This window comes from Alligator sinensis, unplaced genomic scaffold (assembly GCF_000455745.1).
Source record: "Alligator sinensis unplaced genomic scaffold, ASM45574v1 scaffold137_1, whole genome shotgun sequence".
NCBI lineage: Eukaryota > Metazoa > Chordata > Crocodylia > Alligatoridae > Alligator > Alligator sinensis.
The window spans coordinates 79,579-101,050 of NW_005842545.1; the positions used below are offsets into that span (position 1 = coordinate 79,579).

The window sequence follows — 21,472 nt, forward strand, 5'->3', positions numbered from 1 at the left end:
CAGAGCTCTGGATACCACTCACGGAGTTTGCTAGGCTCTATGGACCGTCCGAAATGAGAGTCCGAAAGGTGACTCTCCACGAAAGCACGCAGGGTAGGGTACGTTGAGGGATTGTGCGGCGACGGGGAGAGGCTAGAGGTTGATCAGGCCCCTGTATCCTCCTTTAAGGCACACGCGGAGTTTATTAGGCTCCACAGCGCGCTTAGAGTTCTTCACGAGATGGATGTGAAGTCCTCCTCCTCCTCCAACTTGGGCGGAAACTGCTCAAGCCTCTTATACGGCTAGCAAGCCAATCACTAGCCGCCACGTGGGAATAATTTAGAAACAGCCAATAGTGGGAAACAAATTTACATACGGGTGGCAGGAACTCCTTTGCACCGGGGTTTTTCTCTTTGCAACTGAGAATTGCATCGTGCAAAGAAAGCTCCATGTGGCGGGAAATAATTCTGCAGTGCCGAAGCACACACAAAATCATACGAAGCTGAAAAGAAACAGACCCCTCTCTCTTGCCTGTATTAGTGAAAAGAAAAAAAAAAAAAAAAAATATATTACTTTACAGCTAAATACTTGACTTAACTTTGGTTTGAGCTCATTTAACCTTGAATACTTGTAGTAAATAAAGCCTTTCTGATATTTATTGAATCAGGTGTTGTGTCAATCATTTAATACTAGTCCAGAATCCCATTTTATTACTTAACAACTACCCTCTCCTTTATCATGGTTTGGATGCATCTGGAGTTGATTACAGCAGAAATCATAAGAGAGCCCACCTTCATATCCACCATTGGTTTAGGTATCCAACTCAAACTGCTCAGTCTCCTAAAGCTGCAGTCCATCTTTTCCTTGGGGCCATATTCAGGTAGTGGCTCTCTCAAGGCTTCTGGTCCCCTTTACCAGAGGCATCGCTCCCCAAGCCTATGGGTGCAATATTGGGCAATATGTCATGAGGCACCACACGTGTAGCAGGTTACCTCATGATTCCACACTCTTCACTGCTCTACTGATGATCTTAGCCTTTTCTATTGTCTTGCTCATGGCCTCAGCACTCTGGTCGACGCCAGTGGTCCAGGGGTCTTGTGGCCTTTCTCCCAGGCCCCTACCTTCTCCACAGCCATGAATGCCTCAGCCAGCTGAGCGTCTAAACCTACTGAACAGGGCTTGACTCTGAGGCTCTAGCCTCTTCTATTGTCTTGAGGCCTGTGGCCCCTTTTCCTGCCCCACCTTGGGGCCTGGCCCACAGGCTCAGGCACCAGCCCCACAGCCGGAGGACCGCAAGCCCCAAAACCAGGGGATAACCCCAAGCCCGCAGCCTCTCAGGCCACAAAAAAACCCCAATATCAAACAAAGCTGCACCACAGGTGCACCAGAGCTTCCTGGCTTTTTTAAGATTGCGCCTTGCTAGCACTGGGTCTGCACCCCCTCTCCGGGGCTGGGGTTCCCACATGGCTGAGGGTCCCCTATGAGGCCTCCTCCAACCCCTAATAGCCTCACCCAAACCTCTGGCTTAACAGCAAACAAAACACAAGCCCCTGGACTATAACATAACTTCAAACCATCCAGCTAAAAATCTCGTTCAAGCCCCCAGGGTTGCTTCATCCCTCACCAGTCTCCGGAGCTGCTCGTGTAGTTTTGGCCTCTTCCTTTTACTCACTCCGGCAGAGCGCCTTCCCCCTTGGCTGCCGGCAGGGAACTCTCTGCCTGGCCTCCATCCTGGGGTTTAAGCGGGAGCCAGGCCCTGCCCCTTCCAGTCAGCTGACTGCTAGCAGGTGTGGGTCACTAGCTCCCTCTTGGTGCCCTAGCAACCAGCACCTGCGTAGTTATTCCAGCTCTACAAGTAGCAGGCATCTTAGTGCCCTGCTACATGGCCCAATCATGCTTCAGCCTTTGGAAACAAAAACATGCTGCCACTACTTCTGCCACGTGGTTTGGAAGCAGCTGACCATCTTCCCACCGCTGCTGTGGTATAGAATTTTCTTGATGGATGGGTGCTATGTAGATTGCATGTGTAAGCCTGTAAATTGGACTGGCTTGGAAGATGTCCCTGGGTCTCCCTCCAGGAATATCATCATATCCCAGGTCAGAAGCTGGCACATATTACTGTATTTCCTGGTGTTCAATGTCCACCTTTTCCAACCAAGAGAGCCCCCACATCTCCCCAAATCTGGGTGTGGATCTGGGGGAAAGAGGTGCAGTGATGCAGTTGCACCCTCCCTTTGATTCCTCCTCCAAGAACATCATCATATCCCAGGTCAGAGGCTGGTATACATTTCCTGGCATGGGAGGCAACTTTGTGTAGAATAGATGCATTTTACATCTCCCCAAACTGGGGTACATCCAGGGGTGGATCCAAGGGGTATGCAGAGATGCAGCTGAATCCCCCTCCTCCCCAACCCTCCAGGCATTTGATTTCTTTTCCAGGAATATAATTACATTCCAGGAGTAATAGTAAGAGTTTTGCTTAATGCTTATAGTAAGAGTTTTGTATGCTGACTTCATAGTAAGCTAGTTTTAAGCACATAGAGCTAGGACTAGCATCCAAGATCAAAGATAATAAAAAGTCCTTTTTCAAATATACAGGGAGGATGAAGAAGGCCCTGGGAAATATAGGGCCCCTGCAAGATACGCTGGGCAATCTGGTGGTTGCGCCAGAGCAGAAGGCAGACCTCTTTAACAAATTCTTCACCTCGGTTTTCTTGTGCAGGGAACGGGACTCCCCCACGATTCAAGACGGACTCGAGGGGAACGCCTCAAGACCTAAGGTTGAGGAGGATCGGGTTAGAGTGCTTCTGGAGGGGCTGGACGTGTTCAAATCAGCAGGTCCAGATGCTCTCCACCCCAGGGTGTTGAGGGAGCTAGCAGGGGTTATTGCAGGGCCCTTGGCATGGCTTTATGAGCGCTTGTGGTGCTCGGGCCAGGTGCCAGATGATTGGAAGATAGCCAATGTGGTCCCCATCTTTAAAAAACGGAGGAGGGAGGACCCGGGCAACTATAGGCTTGTCAGTCTTACCTCACTCCTGGGGAAACTCTTTCAGAAGATCATCAAGGAGCACATCTGTGATGGGCCGGCATCGGGGATGATGCTCAAGGGCAACCAGCACAGTTTCATTAGGGGCAGGTCATGCCAGACCAACCTGATTGCCTTTTACGATCAGGTCACAAAAGCATTGGATGCAGGTGTCACCGTGGATGTAGTCTTTCAGGACTTCAGCAAGGCCTTTGACACTGTCTCCCACCCCATCCTCATTAAAAAAACTAGGCGACTGTGGCATTGATGCCTACATAGTCAGATGGATTGCAAATTGGCTGAAGGGTCGTACTGAGAGGGTGGTGGTGGACGGGTCATATTTGACCTGGGTGGAAGCGAGCAGCGGAGTCCCCCAGGGCTTGGTCCTTGAGCCCGCACTGTTCAATTTCTTTATCAGCGGTTTGGATGACGGGGTGAAAAGCAACCTGTTCAAATTTGCTGATGATACCAAAATTTTGGGTGAGGTGGGCACGTTAGTAGGGAGGGAAAGATTGCAGAAAGACCGGGATAGGTTGCAGGGATGGGCTAAAAAAAAACAGGATGCGTTTCAATACTGACAAGTGCAGGGTGCTGCACTTGGGCAGTAGTAACCGGCAGCACACTTATAAGATGGGAAACTCCCTTCTTGAGAGCACGGAGGCAGAAAGGGATCTTGGAGTCATGGAGTCCCCCAGGGCTTGGTCCTTGGGCCTGCACTGTTCAACTTCTTTATCAGCGATTTGGACGACAGGGTGAAAAGCAGCCTGTTCAAATTTGCTGATGATACCAAAATTTGGGGCGAGGTGGCCACGCTAGTAGGGAGGGAAAGACTGTAGGAAGACCTGGATAGGTTGCAAGGGTGGGCTAACAAAAACAGGATGCATTTCAATATGGACAAGTGCAGGGTGCTACAGGAGAGGCTACAGGACCTGAACTATGGGACCTGAATCAAGAGAAGGCTGAGGGGGGACCTGGTGACCATCTATAAACTCACTAGCGGGGACCAGAAGGGTTTGGGGGAGACCTTGCTTCCCCTAGCGCCCCCTGGGATAACAAGGAATAACGGCCACAAGTTGTTGGAGAGTAGGTTCAGATTAGACATCCGTAGGAACTACTTCACAGTTAAGGCGGCTAGGATCTGGAACCAACTTCCAAGGGAAGTGGTGCTGGCTCCTACCCTGGGGGTCTTTAAGAAGCTGCTTGATGCCTACTTAACTGGGGTCAATTGAGCCCAGTTTTCCTCCTGCCCAGGTAGGGGGTCGGACTTGAAGATCTACAAGGTCCCTTCCGACTCTACTTCTATGATTCACATAGCTTTTTGCTATATGAGTGACTGAACTATGAACTTAAATAGTAGAATGTTGTAATGCAATGGAATGTAGTAAACACTAAATGTGTTAGATTATGACTTATTATAATTTTTTAGCTCGAGATAACTAAAATTTTAGTTCAAGATAACGTTACTTATTTTAGACTATATAAGCTGTACATTTTTAAGTTACAGGGAGTTTTTTAACTCTGGCAAGAATTTTGACTTGCGCAGAGCTTGGCACAGGCTATCGCATTTTTGAGATCGAGACACTCTGGGGCTAAGGGAATTATTCAGAGTAGCGGCTGCTGCTTAGAGCTGATGTGATTTTTTTTTTTTAAACTTTGTTTTATTGCTTGCTTCTGCAAGTATCTTTAAATAAAGGTTTGCAGAAGTGAGAACAACTGCGAGTACATCCTCTGTTCAAACGCAGAGAATTTTCTGAACCCAGTAGTTCATTCTAAGACAATTGGTGTAAGCAGTGGGATTCCCCTGATATTTAACATAGACCTATTTAAAAAGCTGCAGAGAGAAAAAAAGAGAGAGATCAAAAATAAAGATGCCGAGTTAGCCTGATACCAAGTTGTAGTAGAGTAGCAAAAGCACTCTTTAAATTGAGTCTGTCTGTCTATTAGAGTAAAGAAGAGTGCCCTGTAACTCCCGCTGAGGTGCAACAGCGAGTTGAGAAAAAGCTCAAGTCTGAGGGGGAGAGTGGTGCTAAACGCACTGTCCCTTGGCTGCTCCTTACAGTGCTTAAACGTCTGAATACACAAAATGCTAAAAAGATCACAAGTCAATAAATAGATCCAAAAAACCCCAAAAAACTATATATGAACATGCTAAAAGTTTAACTAATAAAAAAAGCCAACGTGCATTCACACGACCAGTACATTATAATCATACCACCCAAAAACCTGCAAGAGTCAGCAAATCCCAAAAACTCAGAAAGTGCACAACAGCAAAATTAAGTACCTTAGCAAAAAAATTTTGACAAAAAGCCAAAAAAAACCCCTAAAAGCATAAATATTAAGAGTACTTAATAAAAGTAGTACACATACAAGTGTCACTGGAGCTAAATTAAGAGTGTTAAAAAAAAAAAAAATTTATACAATGCTACAATACATACTGCACAAGCCCCAGCAAGCACCCATGCTCCGCTATTAAATTAATGTATAAAATGCTAAATAAATAAGTAGCCAAAAATTAAAATCATAATAACCCAAAGCCACAGTCTTTGCAGACAATAAAAAAAAAAAAAAAAATTTGCAAAAAAGCTATGCAAAATTTAAAGATAAAAAGCGAATAAAAAATAATCCAGAAAATATGCCTTTTACATCTCAAATTAAAAATTTGTATTATAGCTATATACTTGTTATTATTGTCATGGGCGGGGTACTCCAGGAGGGCCGTGATCTCCTTAAGGCCCCTTCCCCCATGCCGAGCCGGTCCAAGGGCACCCTCCGATTCTCACCCGCCACGTCTTTGATGTTAGATAAGATTGGGAGGCTGCCTTATGTCTCCTTGGGCACGGTTAGTTGGGACCTCCGTCCCCATGGTTTCCCGGACTCTCCAGGGGTTTCCCTGTACGATGGATGCTTCCCGGGCACCCTAGCCTTATGGGCTATGCGTGGCTACAACCACCCTTTATACCACGCCCCAAGCCTCGCAGTTGGACTAGACGTTGTTCGGTCTCTTGGTCTACTCTCATGCCCGGCTCTTGGGCCTTCTCTGTACTGCCGCCCGGCTCCCAGGCCTTCTTTGTACTGCCGCCCCCTCTTAGGGCTCTCCATGTCCACTCTGCGTCTTCTCTAGAATACTGCCCCTCTCTTGGGGCTCTCTTTCCAATGCTGCCCTTTTCCTAGGGCTTTCTGTGCCCTCTCTGGGGCCTTCCCTGTGAAGCCGCCTTTTTCCTGGGGACTTCTCTGTGAAGCCGCCTGTCTCTCGGGCCCACTACACTGCTACCCCCTTTCTCCAGGGCTCACCGCACTGCTACCCCCTTTCTCCGGGGTTTACCGCAGTACTATGCCCTTCCTCAGGGGCTCGCCACGCCCGCCCTGGGGCTTCTCAATAACGCCCCCCTCTCTGGGGCTGGGGTCTATGTACCCCCTATGCTGTGCCCACATTGGCGCTGGGGTCCTCACACTCTGCTGTGAGTCCCCTATGAGGCCTCCTCCAAGCCCTAATAGCCGCACCCAAACCACCGGTGTAATACATATAACAACAACACCGCAAAACACAAGCCCCTAGGCTATAACATAACTATAAGCCGCCTGGCTATAACGACGTTGCTCAGACATCTTCGAACTGCCTACTTTTATCTGGCTTGAGCTGTACCTGCAGTTCCTGCATCTTAACTCCAGGAGCTCCTGCCCCTCTGGCTGCTGGCAGGGAACTGCCAGCCTAGCCTCAGCCCCTGGGCCTTATGAGGGCCAGGCCCTGCCCCTTCTGGTCAGCTGACTTCCTGGTTGCCCCAGGCAACCCACAGCTGTGCTCATTATTCCCTGCCAGGGCTCTCTCCCTGGCAGTTTCCCCTCTCTAGGAGCAGGGCACCTCGAAGAGTAGACTGTAATAGTAAGAGCTTTGCTTAATGCTCATAGCAAGAGTTTTGTATGCTGACTCCATAGTAAGCCAATATTATAGCACGTAGGTTTTTGCTCTGTGAGAGTGACCAAACCATGAACCTAGATAGTAGAATGTTGTAATACAGCGGAATGTAGTAAACACCAAGTATGTTAGATCACGACTCATCCCCAAATTCTTAGCTTGAGATAACCAAATCCCTAGTTCGAGATAACGTTATTTACGCCAGACTATATAAGCTGTACATTCTTAAGTTACTGGGAGTTCCTCAACTCTGGCAAGAATCCTGACTTGCGCAGAGCCCACAGCAAGCTATTGCATCCCCGAGATTGAGACACTCCAGAGCCAAGAGAACTATGCAGAGTGGTAGCTGCTGCCTAGAGCCAATGTGAAGTGATCATCCTCTCTGCTCTGTCCTATTGCCTGCCTCTGTGAGTATCCTTAAATAAAGCTTTGCAAAAGTGAGAACAACCGTATGTCCTTTGTTCAAGCGCAGAGAATCTTCTGAACCCAGTAGTTCATTCTAAGACACCAGGTTAAAGGCTGGCATGAATTAATGTATTTCCTGGTGTATAAAATCCACCTTTACCACCTAAAATCCCCCATCCCCCAAAATTGGGGTGCAGTCAGGGGTAGATTCAGGGAGGTGCAGTGGTGCTATTGGAGCCCCCTCCCTGCCCCTTTGATTCCTCCTGAAGGAATGCCATCACACCCCAGGTCAGAGCCTGGCGCACACTACTGTATTTTCAGGTGTACATACACACCTCTTCCACCCAAAAATCAACCCCCATCCCCAGGTTGGGGTGTATCAAGGGGCAGATCAGCGGTGTGGTCACACTCCCTTTTGGTTCCTCCCCCAGGAAAATCATCTTATCCCAAGTGAAAGGGTGACGCATAATACCATGTTTCCTGTTGTACAGAGTGCATCTTTTCCACCCCATATCGACTCCCACCCCCACTAAATTGGGGTACTTTCAGGTACAGATCCAGGGGGTTGCTGTGCTGTGGTCACACCTATCTAGCCAGTTATTCACCCCACACTTAATTCATCTATTCACATCCTACTGTATCCATGCAACCATCTATCCACCCTACGCTGTATCCATTTATCCCCCACACTCTGTCTATGCATCTATCCATCCCATGCTCCCTCTGGCATTTCCCTATTCAGTTTCTTTTCATATGGAAGTTCCTCCATACCACAGATCATCTTTGTTGCTGCCCTTTTTTCTACCTTTTCTATTTCTAGTCTCTTTTTGGAGGTGTGGGGACCAGAATTGGGCAGTCTTCAAGGTGTGGGTACATAATGGATTTGTAAAGAAGCATCATGATCCTTTCAGTTCTGTTCACAATTCCCTTCTTCATCATCCCTAATATTGTGTTTGCCTTTTTGACGGCTGCCGAGCACAGAGCTGATGTCTGTAGAGACTTGTCCATCGTGCTCAGATCTATTTCCTATGTGGTTACAGCTCACACAGAGTCCATCATGGTGTAGGCTGAGTTTGGGGTTTGCCCATGTGCATAACTTTACACTTACCTACATTCTCTCCCCTCTTCCCCCAGTTGACTGGCATATCCCTGTTTTTTTTCATCGTTAGTAGCCTTATTGTCATGGAATATTGCAAAATGAAAGGCTCCAATCACAGCCTGAACAACACAGCTACAAGAGAAGAATCGGAGCTCATGAAACTGGGCATAAAGGAGGCCATGACCTGCAGGGGAGGAAAATAAAAGGGATAAAAGTACAGGGTCAGAGTCATAGAGAAGTGGGGCTGGAACAGATCTCCAGATGTCACATCTAGTCCAACCCCTGCCTGACACAGGATAAGCCCTGTCCAAACCATCCCAGACACATCCACCATCTAAAACTCTTTGTACATAGATACATAGATAGACCAATCCACCATCTTAACTCTTCATTTGTAGAAATAGATATAAATAGGCAGATAGATAGGCACATAAGCAGACAGATAGGCAGACAGAAAGAGAGGCAGATAGACTGATAGGCAGAGAGACAGAGAGACAGGCTGATAGGCGATAGGCGGATAGGTGGATCAATCTAGCTATACATAGGTAAAGGTCACATCTAGTCCAAACCCCTGCCTGAGGCAGGATCAACCCTGTCCAAACCATCTTAGACAAATCCATCATCAAACCTCTTTGTAAAACAACCCTCTACCATACCACAACACCAGACATCACACCTAAACCAGACACAGGGAAAGCAGGGGGACTGCAGTAGCCAACATATTTCTGCTGTAAATATAAGCTCCAGAGATCACAGGCAGAGGCTGTGCCCCAGCTACAGAGGAAGGCAGAAGCCCCTCAGTCCACACCAATCTGATCAGGGGGTAAAATTCCTTCCTGACCCCCAATCTGGCATCAGTCTGACCCTGAGCGGAGGGCAATTCCCTCTGGCCAGGAACTTCCAGCTTTGGTCCCAGCAGGATGGGAGTGGGCATTCACTTCAGCTGTTGGGCCACATGAGTTTTGGTGAGCTGTTGAGTGCCACACACATAAAATCTTTCAAAATATATAATTTTAACAAAATATAGATAAAAAACCAAATCATATTCTAAAAATCAAACATCTATGATAACTCTGAAACTCATGCTAAGCTCAGGCCTATTCACAAAAGTTAAAATACAGAATACTGAAGCTAACTGCAAAATGCAAAATGATGTGAGTTCATGGCTAGGCCATCTGAGAAAAAAATAATGAGGTATCTCTTCCAGCTTATCTTGCTATATTCAGGATGATTTCAGGCAGTCTCCTAGTTGTCTGGTGTGTAACCATATGAAATGTCTATCCTTGATTAATTAGTATGATAAATATTTCTTTTGCGATTAACTTGTATTTATGTGCAGGAAGAGACATTCTCCATATGTGATAGATATCTCCTCCTGATTTAGTTCAAGGATTCGTATGTTTTTCCTGGCTGTTAATCAGTTTCTTAATATGTTCCAAATGGATAACCTCTTATTACTGAAGAAGGTAACTCATTCAAATTAGAAATTTCTGATAACCAGTAATGATCAGGTTAATTAACAGGATTTTCCCATCAATTACTGCTTGCGACTCTCTCTTGATTTACACAACTAAAAGAATGCTTTGAAGATGCTAAACTAAGGGTATAAAAAGGTAATAAAACAGCAAACAGTGCGCACACTTCAAGAGTGAGAAATCTCTCTGACACCAGTTGCTGATGCACCTGACTTACTTGAGAAGTTGAAGAGAAACAGACCGCCTCTTCAATGCCTGTTTGGTGAAAAATCATCACCTTATAGCTAATTACTGGACTTTGATTGGGTTTGGGCTCACTTGATTTTGAATATTTTTAGTAAATAAAGCCTTTCTGTCACTCATCGAATGAGGTGTCTTGTCAATCCCTGGGCTAATCTGGAATCCTAGGTTTTTATTTGCTAACAATCTACTATGGCATTTTAATTTTATTTCAAAAACATATTTTGTCCTAATTTATGTTTTTGATGAATGTATAGAAGCAATTGCATAATAGTTCAAAATAAAGTCTTACTCTTATATAATGCGTGGGGGAGGTGCACAGTTTGGGGGGGGCTTGTGTGAGGGGAGGGAGCTGTCCACACTCTAGGTCCCTGGAGCTGGCTGAGGGGCACGTGTAACAGACCTCACTCAGGCCATGAGGTTCACAGCTCACCCTCATTTGACCTGCAGCTACCCCTGCAGTGCCTGGCATGGGGCCAAGCCCTGGACTCTTCTGCTGTGGGCAGCCTGCAACATGCTCCTGCCTGCATCTGCCAATGGCTCCAGCCAACGTACACAGCTTCCTGTGCAGCTGCATGGGGAGACAATGATTCGATTTGGTGATTCAAATCACTGTCCCAAATCGATTTGGCTGAATCTGATTCAGAGATTCAGCCACAGCCAAATCAGCTGTGGTTGGCGGTCGGGGGGCACTCGGGGGGCTGGGGGAGCAGGCAGGGGATGGGGCCTGGAAGGGGTCTCCCCCTGGTCCCCTCCCCCCTCATTTAGCTTCCCTTCCCCCACCCCTACTTAGCAGCATGGAGCCTGGGTCCAGCTCCCTGCTGCAGCAAGTGGGGACTGATTCAGAGAGCTTCAAATTGATTTGGACCTTTTCATTGGTCTCCTGATTTGATTTGGATTCAGAGATTCAGCCACCAAATCGGGCCAAATCTCCTCTGAATTGAATCAGCACCCAAATCTTTGCATAGCCCTACTGTGCAGACCCCACCAGACTGGGTTCAGGAGCACCAGGCACTGTACAGAACCCCCAGTCCAGGTATGTGGTGCACAGGTCACTGTACAGATCCCCCAGGCCAGGATCAGGGGGTGATTCTATCTTTTTACTGATAGCTGTTCTATGTTGTGTCAACGTAACTCTTTTGCCAGGCCCCACCCTCCTGCCAGGTGTGAGTGAGAAGGTCTGGGATCAATTTTAGACATGTAAAATCAACCATAGTAAAAAAAACCCCACCACAACACCCCAAAAACCCACAACAACAACAAGAACAACACTTCATTTTTATTTTTTTTAATAAAGTCTTAGGTTAGACAACGGCTTGACTGCAGTGTTGGTCTTATACTCCACCTGGATCAGACTGCTCCCTGTTCTGCCTCTGCGGCCGGGCTCATATCCTCCACCAAACCCTGCCCTTTCCAGCCACCCAGATGCTCAACTTAAAGGCATAGTCCCCATTTCCTTGCTCTTACATGATTCTCTAGTAAAGCCAGGTTTCCATTAGCATTAGCCCTTAATGGAAGGATTGCTTTGCATTTAATTCAGGAGGTCCCTTCCCACTGCTAAACACAGCTCATGAAATTGGCTGGCAGCTCCCTGAACTTTCCCGGGGTGGGGAGATCTTTCTCCATCATTTCACGGCTTATTCATACATCTGAGGCTTGGAAATACACAGATTTGCACACACAGAAAAAATAGATATAGTTTTAATCCAAAATTCCCCTTTTCTCTCCCTTTTTTCTTCTTGTATTTGGACACCAATGATGTTCAAGAAGTAACAGCCCAGAGACAGCAGAAGTTGAATTCAGGTCAGATTCAGACCTATTTGGTTCATCCCTCTGCCACTGACAGATATCGCATAGTCCCAGATTCAACAGGAAGACCTGCCTCTCCTAGCCCCCAAATGCCCTGACCTGTCAGGGGCCCCATGAACCAGAAGTAGCTCCCTGTCTTCTCCCCCTCGCTCATACCTAGTTATGCTACCAGCCATGTCTTTCCTCAGGCTGGGAGCTGGACTAAGCAAATACCCCTGTGTTAGAGCAGGGATGGTGGTGTGTAACTGGGGGAATGTACAGGCATATAAAAAACAGTACTGTGGTGCCAAATTGGTGGGTATATTGTACATCACTAAATAGGGTACTATAGTCCAGGAGGGTCCTACTGTATACACTTGGGTTCATCACAGAGACCCTCTCCCACTGGATAAACCAATTACCTTACTTCCCTGTGTACCAAATGCCCTCCCAAATAAGATACACACTTTGTTTTGGGGCCAGTAGAAAGAAGAACAAAAGACCTTTCCCTTTAACTAAATGATTCAGAAACAAGTTCCCTCATTTAAGACACATCCCAGGTTTTGACGGCTAATTTTCAGAAGAAAAAAAGACGTGGTATACAAATAAATAGGGTAGCAATCCCTAACAAGCACCCTATCCCCTCAGGATACCCAGAGACCAGAGAAGACCAGCCCTGTACCATCTCAAAGTGACTTACCCCCCAAAAGGCTGAGACTGGGGAGCACTGGGCACTGTATATACCCCCCAGGCTAGGATTGGGAGGGTTCCAGAAGTGGTACAGACCCTCCAGGCTAGGACTAGGGGGTGCCAGGCACTGTACACACACCCCCTCCCAGCTGGGATCAGGGGGTGTTGGAAACTGTACAGACCCCTCTCCCCTACAGATCAAGCCCCAACACCACTTGATTTCCACAGTCATTACAAGGCTCTGAAGGACACAGAGAGGTATCAGACTCCAACAACAACCTTCCCACTATGTCCAAGGCTGGAATCCTTCCTGCCCCATGCCCCTTCCCTGAGCTAAATTCAAGCTCTAGTTGATGCCAGGAACTCCAGACAGATCCACTTGTGGGGTCAATCCAGATTAATGCCCCCACCCCGCACCCCTGTAGAGAAGACCTTAGACAATATTCAGTGAATTCAGAGCCACCTTCTTCTGCCTCTTGCCTGGGAAGACCCTGAGCCCCATGTCTATGATACATAGACCCCAATGCACAACCCAGAAGGGTTATCCACCAGAGAGGATCACAGAAGATGGCTGATTCAGCCAGCATGGGAGATGGTGGTCCTTCAGATACAATTCGGTGTCACTCCGGATTCACCCATTGCTGCTGTCCCAGGATGAGGGGCTCATGCACACAAAGGGAGGGGAAGGAACCCAGGCATCTGAGGCTCAGAAGGGTGGGAGCCCTTGGTGGGGCAATATCATGAGGGCCTTGAGGCGAGCGCTGAGCTCCTCAAAACCCGCTTCCCCCACCAGCACCTGGGAGAGCAACTTCCTGTCCCAACAGTAAGTGTAGAGCAAAGTTGCTGCTCCCAGAGACCCAGCCAATAGCTGCAGCCAGACCCAGAGCGAAGCCATCTTCCTGTAGGGGAAGGCGAATATGTCAGATGGGGGGCAGGGCATGCAAATGAGGCCCGCTTGGTCATTATGGACCAGTAGAGGGAGCTCCAGAGCCATCCAGAGGGCATCAGCATGGCCAGGATAGATGGGTCTGTGGGAGTGAGAAGAGGAAGACCCCATCCCCCAGGATCTACCCAACAATTGCCCCACCCCAGGGTGAATTCCTGCCTCCCCAAAGGGTAAAGCAGGATGTAACAAAGGAGGGGAGGGAATCCAGGCATCTGGGCCTAGGGAGAGAACTGGCATCCAACTCACCACAACCAGTAGGTGATGCCACGTCTCTTAGATACCAGCTTGTTCTCCTGGAGGGTCAGAAGAGGCAGGAAGATTCAGGAATGTGTCAGATGCTGTACAGACCTCCTCCCCGGTCAGGATCAGGGGAAAGACCCGTCCCCGGGCTGAGATCAGGGGGTGCCAGGCACTGTACAGACTCTCAAGGCCAGGATTGGCGGGGTGCCAAGTGCTGTACACACTCCCCCAGGCTGGGATATGGGGGTGCCAGGCACTGTATAAATCCCCCTAGGCTGAGATCAGACGGCAATGGAGCTCAGTTTCTCACCAGGTTGGCCTCCACAATCTCACGTAGCAGTGACCCGGAGAGCTGGTCATCCTGCTCCTGCTTTTGTCTGGGGGGAGCATGGGACAGACCACATGATAGCTGTGTGGGAGGGTAGGGGTGGGGAGGACCAGCCCAGCATCAGGAACCCCATTGGGCCAGAGCCAACTTGGCACATCCCAGCTGAGGCCAGCCCCACTGGCCATGATGGTACCATTTTGGTACATCCCAACTGGAGATCCATCCCCACTATCCATGATGGAGCCATCTTGTACATCCTAATTGGTAACCCCACCTGCCCCCAGTGTGTCCATAATGGTGCCATCTTAGTTTACCCCAAATGGAAACCCAACCCATTGGCCATGACGAAGCCAACTTGGTATATCCCAAGTAAAGACAGTCCCCATTGGCCAAACTGGAACCAATCTGGTTCAGTCCAACTGGGAAACCCCACCATATACCATGATGGAGGCAAGTTGGTTCATCCCAACTAGAGGCATTCATAATTGGCCATGATGGAGCCATCTTGATACATCTCAACTAGGTAAGTTCTCCACTGACCAGGATAAGCCAACTTGGTTCACCCCAACTGTAGACCACCCCATTGACCATTATGGCACCATCTTGGGTCACTCCAACAAGTGAACCCCCAACCATGGACTGCCTTGGCTCCCTATGACCCCACCCTCAACTCACAGTGCCTTCTGCTGCTCAGAGTCCTCCAGCTCATCCTGCAGTTGGTTGATCTTGCCCTGCAGAACCTGGGTGGGCAACCAATAAGAATACCCAGTGTTGGTTTTTGACCGTTGACCTCTTCATCCCTGACCCTCTGCTCCCAAGGCCGCAATCCCCCTGCCTTACCTCCTTGATCTCTGCATGCTCCCGAAGGATCTCCTCCAGTTCAGCTGACCGGTGCTGCTCCTAGAAGGCAGCCACAGCCCACAGTGGCCAGAGGGCCCCCATTACCCCTTCCCTAGCTATCCCAGACTCTGTACAGCTCCCATGAGGATCCTGAAGAGCAGGGAACCCCACTGCCCACCCTTAAGGGGAAGCCATGGCTTTCAGGGAAACCAGGTGTCTTGGATCTCTTCTGGCAGGCCATGGCCAACAAGAGATTCAGGCATGGATCTCCTAAATCCCCTAGAGGGACACTGAAAGCTGCAGGCTAAGGGATGCGACCAGGGTCACTTAGGTGAGTCTGTGGCAGAAAGCAGGGGGATCCCAGGCCCCAGGGGGCAGGCACTGGGGGGCAAAGGCTGCTGTGGACCCTGGCTGGGATCTCTGAGGCCACAGGAGTGTTACCTTATACAGGTCCTTCTCCCTCTTGTCCCGTTCATCCTTGGCTTGTTGCAGGTCGACCTGGTGGTAGGGTGGGTGTCAGGGGGCAAAAGGTATCCCAAATCCCCCAGGCCAAGACTGGGGGGCACCAAGCACTGTAGCAAACCTGGAACCTGGGATCAGGGGGTGCTGGGCACTGTACAAACTCCTCTCACCTTCAGCTGCTTGAGGGCTCGTTCTGCTTCCAAAAGCTGCTGGTGGGTCCGGAAATTGCCTTTGGTCAGACCCAGGTTCTATAGGGGTCAGGAAAGACCTCAGACCAATGCCTCCCAGTTCCACCTCCCAGTACCATGCACTTCATCCCAGTTCCCCTGCCCCTAAACCACCCTACCTCTGTCATCAGCTCCTGGATGGAGCATCTCAGCTCTTGCTTCTCAGCCTCCTGCAGAGATGGATGGATGGACAGGGAGCCTGGGGCACTTCAGGGACCCTGCTGAGGCTACTCAGGCATGGGGGGCATGGCCTGGACTAACCCTGCCCCCAAATGCCCTATAGACCCCTGCTAAATCCAAGGTTGCCATGAGAGGCAATGAATATTCAATAGGGAAAGGGAGTCCACATGGGGTGTGCTAAATACTCAGCACAATTGTTGCATATAGAAATAAAGCATGGGCTATTAATTAGAAGATAAACCAGGGCAACTATACATTGAAGATCCTGAATATTCGAGATAGCTGCAACATATGGAAACACGGCACTGAATATTCATGAGACATCTTGATAAGGTGAAAGAAAACCTGACTCTTTTAAGCAGACTTGATAGTCAAAAGAGTTGCTGAATATTCAAGAGGTTAAATGATTATTCAATTAACATTATGAATATTCACGAGGTCTACTGAATATGGAAATACAGTGCTGAGTATTGATCAGACATGGCCAATAGTAAAGGGGGTCAAGAATACCTTCCCAATCATGAAGGGAGATGATGCATATTCAACAGGATTGTGACTATTCATTAAAGATCCCACCTATTCATAATAAGGCTGACTAAATATTGAAAGATAATGATGAATATTCATTAGAAATACTAATTAGTCAAGATGAACCATGAATATCATTCGATGTCTCAGTCAAGAGGTCTACTGAATATATAAGAGGGGTGTTGATTATTCAAGAGAGATTATGACTCTTCATTGAATCCCCCAAATATTAAGAAGGGGGACTTAATATGGAAATACAGTGGAGTCGCATCTTACGCAGGGGTTAGGGTCTGAAGTCAGCGCGTAAGGCGAAAATCATGTAAGGCAAAAATCGGTGACTATACACGGGGTGGGAAGGGGAACGGGGCTTGAGTTTGCACGCGGCACCGTGCTTAGAGCTGTGCAGCTGGCAGCAGCGGCGCAGCGCGGGGTGGTGGTGGTGGTGGGGATGGCGGCGTGCTGCCCGGCCACCACCACGCTGCCGCCTGGCTCCCGGCCACACAGCTCTGGGCACGGCTCCATGGCGATAGCGGGAGGTTTTGGAGGCTGTAGCCATCACCGCCATAATGGGCCTCCAGGTAAGCGGCAGCGCCGCATGCAAACTAAAGCCCCGCCCCCTTCCCACCCCACGTATAGTTGAATTCACGTAAGTTAAATGCGCGTATGATGCGACTGACCTGTACTATACTGAATATTCCTTAGCAATACTAACTAGTGAAGCTGAACCCTAAAGAGCCATGAGATGTCCCAAACAGTAAAGAGGGGATGCTGAATATATAACTGGGCTCCTGACTGTAATAGAAGCACTGAATTTTCAAGAGAGGTGCTGAATATTCAGTAGTGACACCAAATATTCAATAGGAGTACTGTATATTTAATAGGGATGCTGAATATTCAAACAAAGGTATTGAGTATTCAGTTGCAATGGAAAATATTTAATGGAGTGCTGTATATTTAATAAGGGTACTGAATTTTCAATAGCAATGCCAAATGTTTAATGGGGTGCTGCTCTATTGAATAGGGATGGTGAATTTTCAACAAGGGTGCCAAATATTCAATAACAGTATTAAATATTCAATAAGGGTACTGAATATTTACTGTAATAGGGTCCTGAGGGGTCATACCTGCAATGTTCACCAAGGTGATTGAGTCTGGAAAGGTGATGCTGACTATTCATTAAAAACACTGCCTGGGGAAAACCAACCCTGAATGCAGTGCAACTATAAATGATTCAAGCAGGGTACTGAATATTCGTGAGGGCTAATGAATAATCAAGAGGGATAGGGGGTCAGACAGACCCCTGCCACTTACAAGACACTGCCTCTGCTGCTTAAGGACTTTGATCTCCTGCTCCCTCTCAGCCAGGCTGGTCTGAAGGGCGCTGAGCTCCTCCAGGATCCCATCGGGCTCCTCTGACATTGTCTGGGTGTGCTGCAGCCTGCGGGAAGTGAGGGGAGGGGCTGTGGATCATGCCAGGCACTGTACAGACCCCTCAGGCCAGAATCAGGGGGTGCTAGGAGTTGCACAGATCCCCAAGGCCGGGATCAGGCTGTGTGTACATGCCTCCTGACCTAGCCACTTCCTCCTTGAGCTGGCTCTGGTCCCTCTGGAGCTGCCCGTGCTCCTTCTCCAGCTGCAGGAGTGTCTCCACCAGCTCCCGATTCTCATCCCGCTGCCGCTCCAGGGCCAGGCGCAGGTCCTCAGCCTCCATGGTGGCCTGGGGAGTCGGGGGAAGGGGGGGGATAAAATATGGCATTGGGTGGGGGAGGGGCAGGGCATCTTCCTGGGTCCTTTGGCACACCCCCCAGGTTTCTCAATTGCTATGAAAACTGCAGGGCCCCAATCCTGCATGCTCCCGTCCACCAGGGACAGGGCTCACTCTATAGTCTGAGGTGTAGCTCCCCAGGTCCCCAGGCAGAGCAGCCCCAGCCACTGCCCCCACCTGCCCCCCAGGGCTTACTGGTTGCCCACCTAGGCTCTATGACATCACAGCACCTCCCTGAGTTGCTACAACATCCCTGCACCCCCCTGAAGGCTCTTATGATATCATGGCCACCTCCCAACTGGTCTCTCTGAGATCATTTCCTGTCCTGAGACCCTGCTGGGCTCCCCCTCCCTCAGGGTTCCATGCTGTCACTTCTCCCCCTCCCATAGGGTTATGATGCCACTGCCCCCTCTCCAGGGTTCTATGATGTCATTGTTCCCTCTCATATTGTTCTGACATCACTTGTCCCTCTCCCAGGGTCCTGTGATGTCACTGCTCTCTCCCATAGGGGTCTATGATGTTACTGCCCTCTCTCCAAGATTCTATGGTGTCACTTCTTCTTCCAATAGGGTTCTATGGTGCTGCACATGCCCCCAAGGGTGAGACAATAGGACACCATGCACTATAGACACCCCAGACTGGGAATGGGAACAGGCACTAGCTGCTGTACAGGGACCCCCCCCCCCAGGCTGGGATAACACAGGAGCTAATCCAGTATCAGCTGGATATTATCACCCTCTGCTGTCCATTGTAGGGGCCTCACAGGCAGGGAGGCAGAGAATTGTCATGACCCAAAGGGTATGATTTTGTGTGCGCTTCGGCACTGCAGAATTATTTCCCGCCGCATGGAGCTTTCTTTTCATGGTGCAATCCTCAGTTGCAGAGAGAAAAACCCCGGTGCAAAGGAGTTCCCACCACCCGTATGTAAATTTGTTTCCCACTATTGGCTGTTTCTAAATTATTCCCATGTGGCGGCTAGCGACTGGCTTGTTAGCCGTATAAGAGGCTTGAGCAGTTTCTGCTCAAGTTGGAGGACTTCACATCCATCTCGTGAAGAACGCTAAGCGTGCTGTGGAGCCTAACAAACTCCGCGTATGCCTTAGAGGAGGATACAGGGGCCTGATCAACCTCTAGCCTCTCCCCGTCGCCGCACGATCCCTCGACGTATCCTACCCTGCGCGCTCATGGAGAGTCACCTTTCGGACTCTCATTTCGGTCGTTCCACGGAGCCTAGCAAACTCCGTGAGTGGTATCCAGAGCTCTGTTGGTGTTCGTTTAGCGGAGCCTAGCAAACTCCGCTCGTGTGTCTTCGGTGGAGCCTAGCAAACTCTGCTTGTGTTTGTCTGTAACTGCAACTCAAGAAAGTTTTTCCTGCCTGCACCGCAACCACCTACGGTGTAAGTAAAACAATCTTTAATCAACCTCTACGCGTCAGTGCCTAATTCTAGTTCGCCGTGCTGACCTTTTCCCCGGCCTACGTGCCCGGGCTGCTGGCCACAGCCCCTCGGCCACGACAAGAATGAGAGAGGAAGCCATATAAACCTCCAACAAACCCCTTTAACCCTCTGATGTCTGTCCAGGCCTCTTTCAAGGGCTCCCACATAGGGGTGAAGGAACCTTCTGGGGGCCCCAGCACTGGTCCAGATGTCAGCAATGCCTTTACCTGGCTTGAAGACGCACCATATCATATTTTCTCACAAATAACTCACCTGCAAATATAAGAGGTGTCTTGACTTGGAAAGCCTAGGAAGGATGCTGTCACCGTGATGACCCAAAAAGGATGGGAAAGGCATGATTTTGGTTTGGAATGGAATGCAGAAGGGTAAGGACAAGAAGCAAGAAGACACCAAGAAGGAGGAGGAGGAGAGGAGAATGAGAAGAATGAAGAGAAGATCAGGGAGAACAAGAAAAACAAGAACAAGGAGAAGGAAAATGAGGAGAACAAGGAGAAGGAGAACAAGGAAAAGAACATGGAGAAGGAGGAAGAGAAGAATGAGGACAACAAGGATAAAAACAAGGAGAAGAATGAGGAGAACAAGTAGAAGGAGAAAGAGAAAAAGAAGAACAAGAAGAAAAATAAGAATAAGACAAACAAGTGTAACCCAGGCGGTACTCCAAGAGGTACCCCCTCTCCAATTGAAGGGATCAAAGCAGGTGCACAAGCGCTGTGGGAGGTGTAGGGACTCTCTTCTCCCTATAGAGCAGAGCAAGACCATCAATGGAGCCTTAACCATATACCTTTTAATGAAAGAACAGTACTGGGAACATAACAAGCATAAACCAGGGGGTATAGGGAACACTACAACGCCCCAAGGGGGCAGGATTGAACACAGGTTAGACACTTACAATCATTGACAAAAGACAGGGTTAACAAAATATAATACACAAACAGCACAACAAACAATACTGGTTGGTGAAAAGGAACAAAATACAAAATGTCAAACAACAAAGAATATAGGGCCTAGATACCTGGAGGCGGGGAAAGAGGGAAAACACAATGGCCCCTTTCCACTGCAACAAGGATTTCTTCCTGTTACTTCACTCACACCAAGTCATCCCAGCTGGGACTTGACCTCAGATCTCCTACATAGCAGGCAGAAACAATACCATACAACCACCAGTGCTAGCACTGCTTTAAGCTGCAAGGGGTCTTGACCTTCCAGGAGCCCCGGCCTCATGTCAAGCTTCCTGGCCTCTTATTGGAGGAGCTGGAAGCAGAGCTGCGAACTTCTCAGGTCACTGCTCAAATCCTTGCTGGAGCTGGGGAGCCTCTCCTGCTGGCCACAGCCTCCCATAAGGGATCCTGGAGCCCAGCAGGGAGCCTTTCCTGCCAGCCACACGCTGTGCTGCTGAGGGTCCAACTGCTGCCTGCAGGTCCCACTCCTTCAGGGTCTTCTGGGGCAACTGCTTCCACCCCGCTGGCCTAGCTCTTGCCAGCTCTTTGAAGCTCCTTCCTTGTGGTCCCTCACTGGTCTCCCCTGAGTCAGCAGTGCTTCCCCTTTTATCCCCCTCCAGGTGACCCAAGGGGCCAATCAGGGGACATGGAGGGTCAGTCTCTGGGGCCTGATTGGTGAGGAAAGGGAATCCCAAGTCCTCCAATCAACTTTTGCCCTTTCAAAACCCCTGGGCTAAATCACTGCCAGCTAGCCCATCACACAAGAACAAGAATAAGGAGAACAAGGAGAAGAAGAACAAAAACACAGAGAAAAGGAAGAGCAATAACAAGAACATACCATGTTTCTCATGCAACACACCTCAACATAAAATATGCACCTTGTTTTTCATAGTTTCATAGTAGTTTGGGGTCAGAAGGGACCTAAATAGATCATCTAGTCTGACCCC

The 21,472-nt window shown here is 48.9% G+C and overlaps 1 protein-coding gene across 5 annotated transcripts in view; it reads right to left on the reverse strand.

Moving 5' to 3' along the window:
* Positions 1–20,159, reverse strand: part of LOC102373925 (eisosome protein 1-like) — a 37,606-nt gene extending 17,447 nt beyond the window's left edge. The window contains exons 1-11 of one of the 5 annotated variants that reach the window (XM_025213758.1): positions 19,840–20,159; positions 17,937–18,082; positions 17,677–17,803; positions 15,777–15,827; positions 15,601–15,678; positions 15,410–15,466; positions 14,969–15,028; positions 14,804–14,868; positions 14,111–14,177; positions 13,807–13,853; positions 8,446–8,605 (exon numbers count right to left, since the gene is read on the reverse strand). In XM_025213758.1, coding sequence (XP_025069543.1) covers positions 8,575–8,605; positions 13,807–13,853; positions 14,111–14,177; positions 14,804–14,868; positions 14,969–15,028; positions 15,410–15,466; positions 15,601–15,678; positions 15,777–15,827; positions 17,677–17,803; positions 17,937–18,082; positions 19,840–19,923 — 813 coding nt within the window. In that variant the 5' untranslated portion in view covers positions 19,924–20,159 and the 3' untranslated portion in view covers positions 8,446–8,574. Of the gene's footprint in view, positions 1–8,179; positions 8,606–11,438; positions 13,514–13,806; positions 13,854–14,110; positions 14,178–14,803; positions 14,869–14,968; positions 15,029–15,409; positions 15,467–15,600; positions 15,679–15,776; positions 15,828–17,676; positions 17,804–17,936; positions 18,083–19,839 lie in introns of those variants that run through there. The other 4 variants (XM_025213756.1, XR_003095961.1, XM_014523847.2 and 1 more) reach the window with 4 other exon arrangements.
* Positions 20,160–21,472: the final 1,313 nt, after the last annotated feature.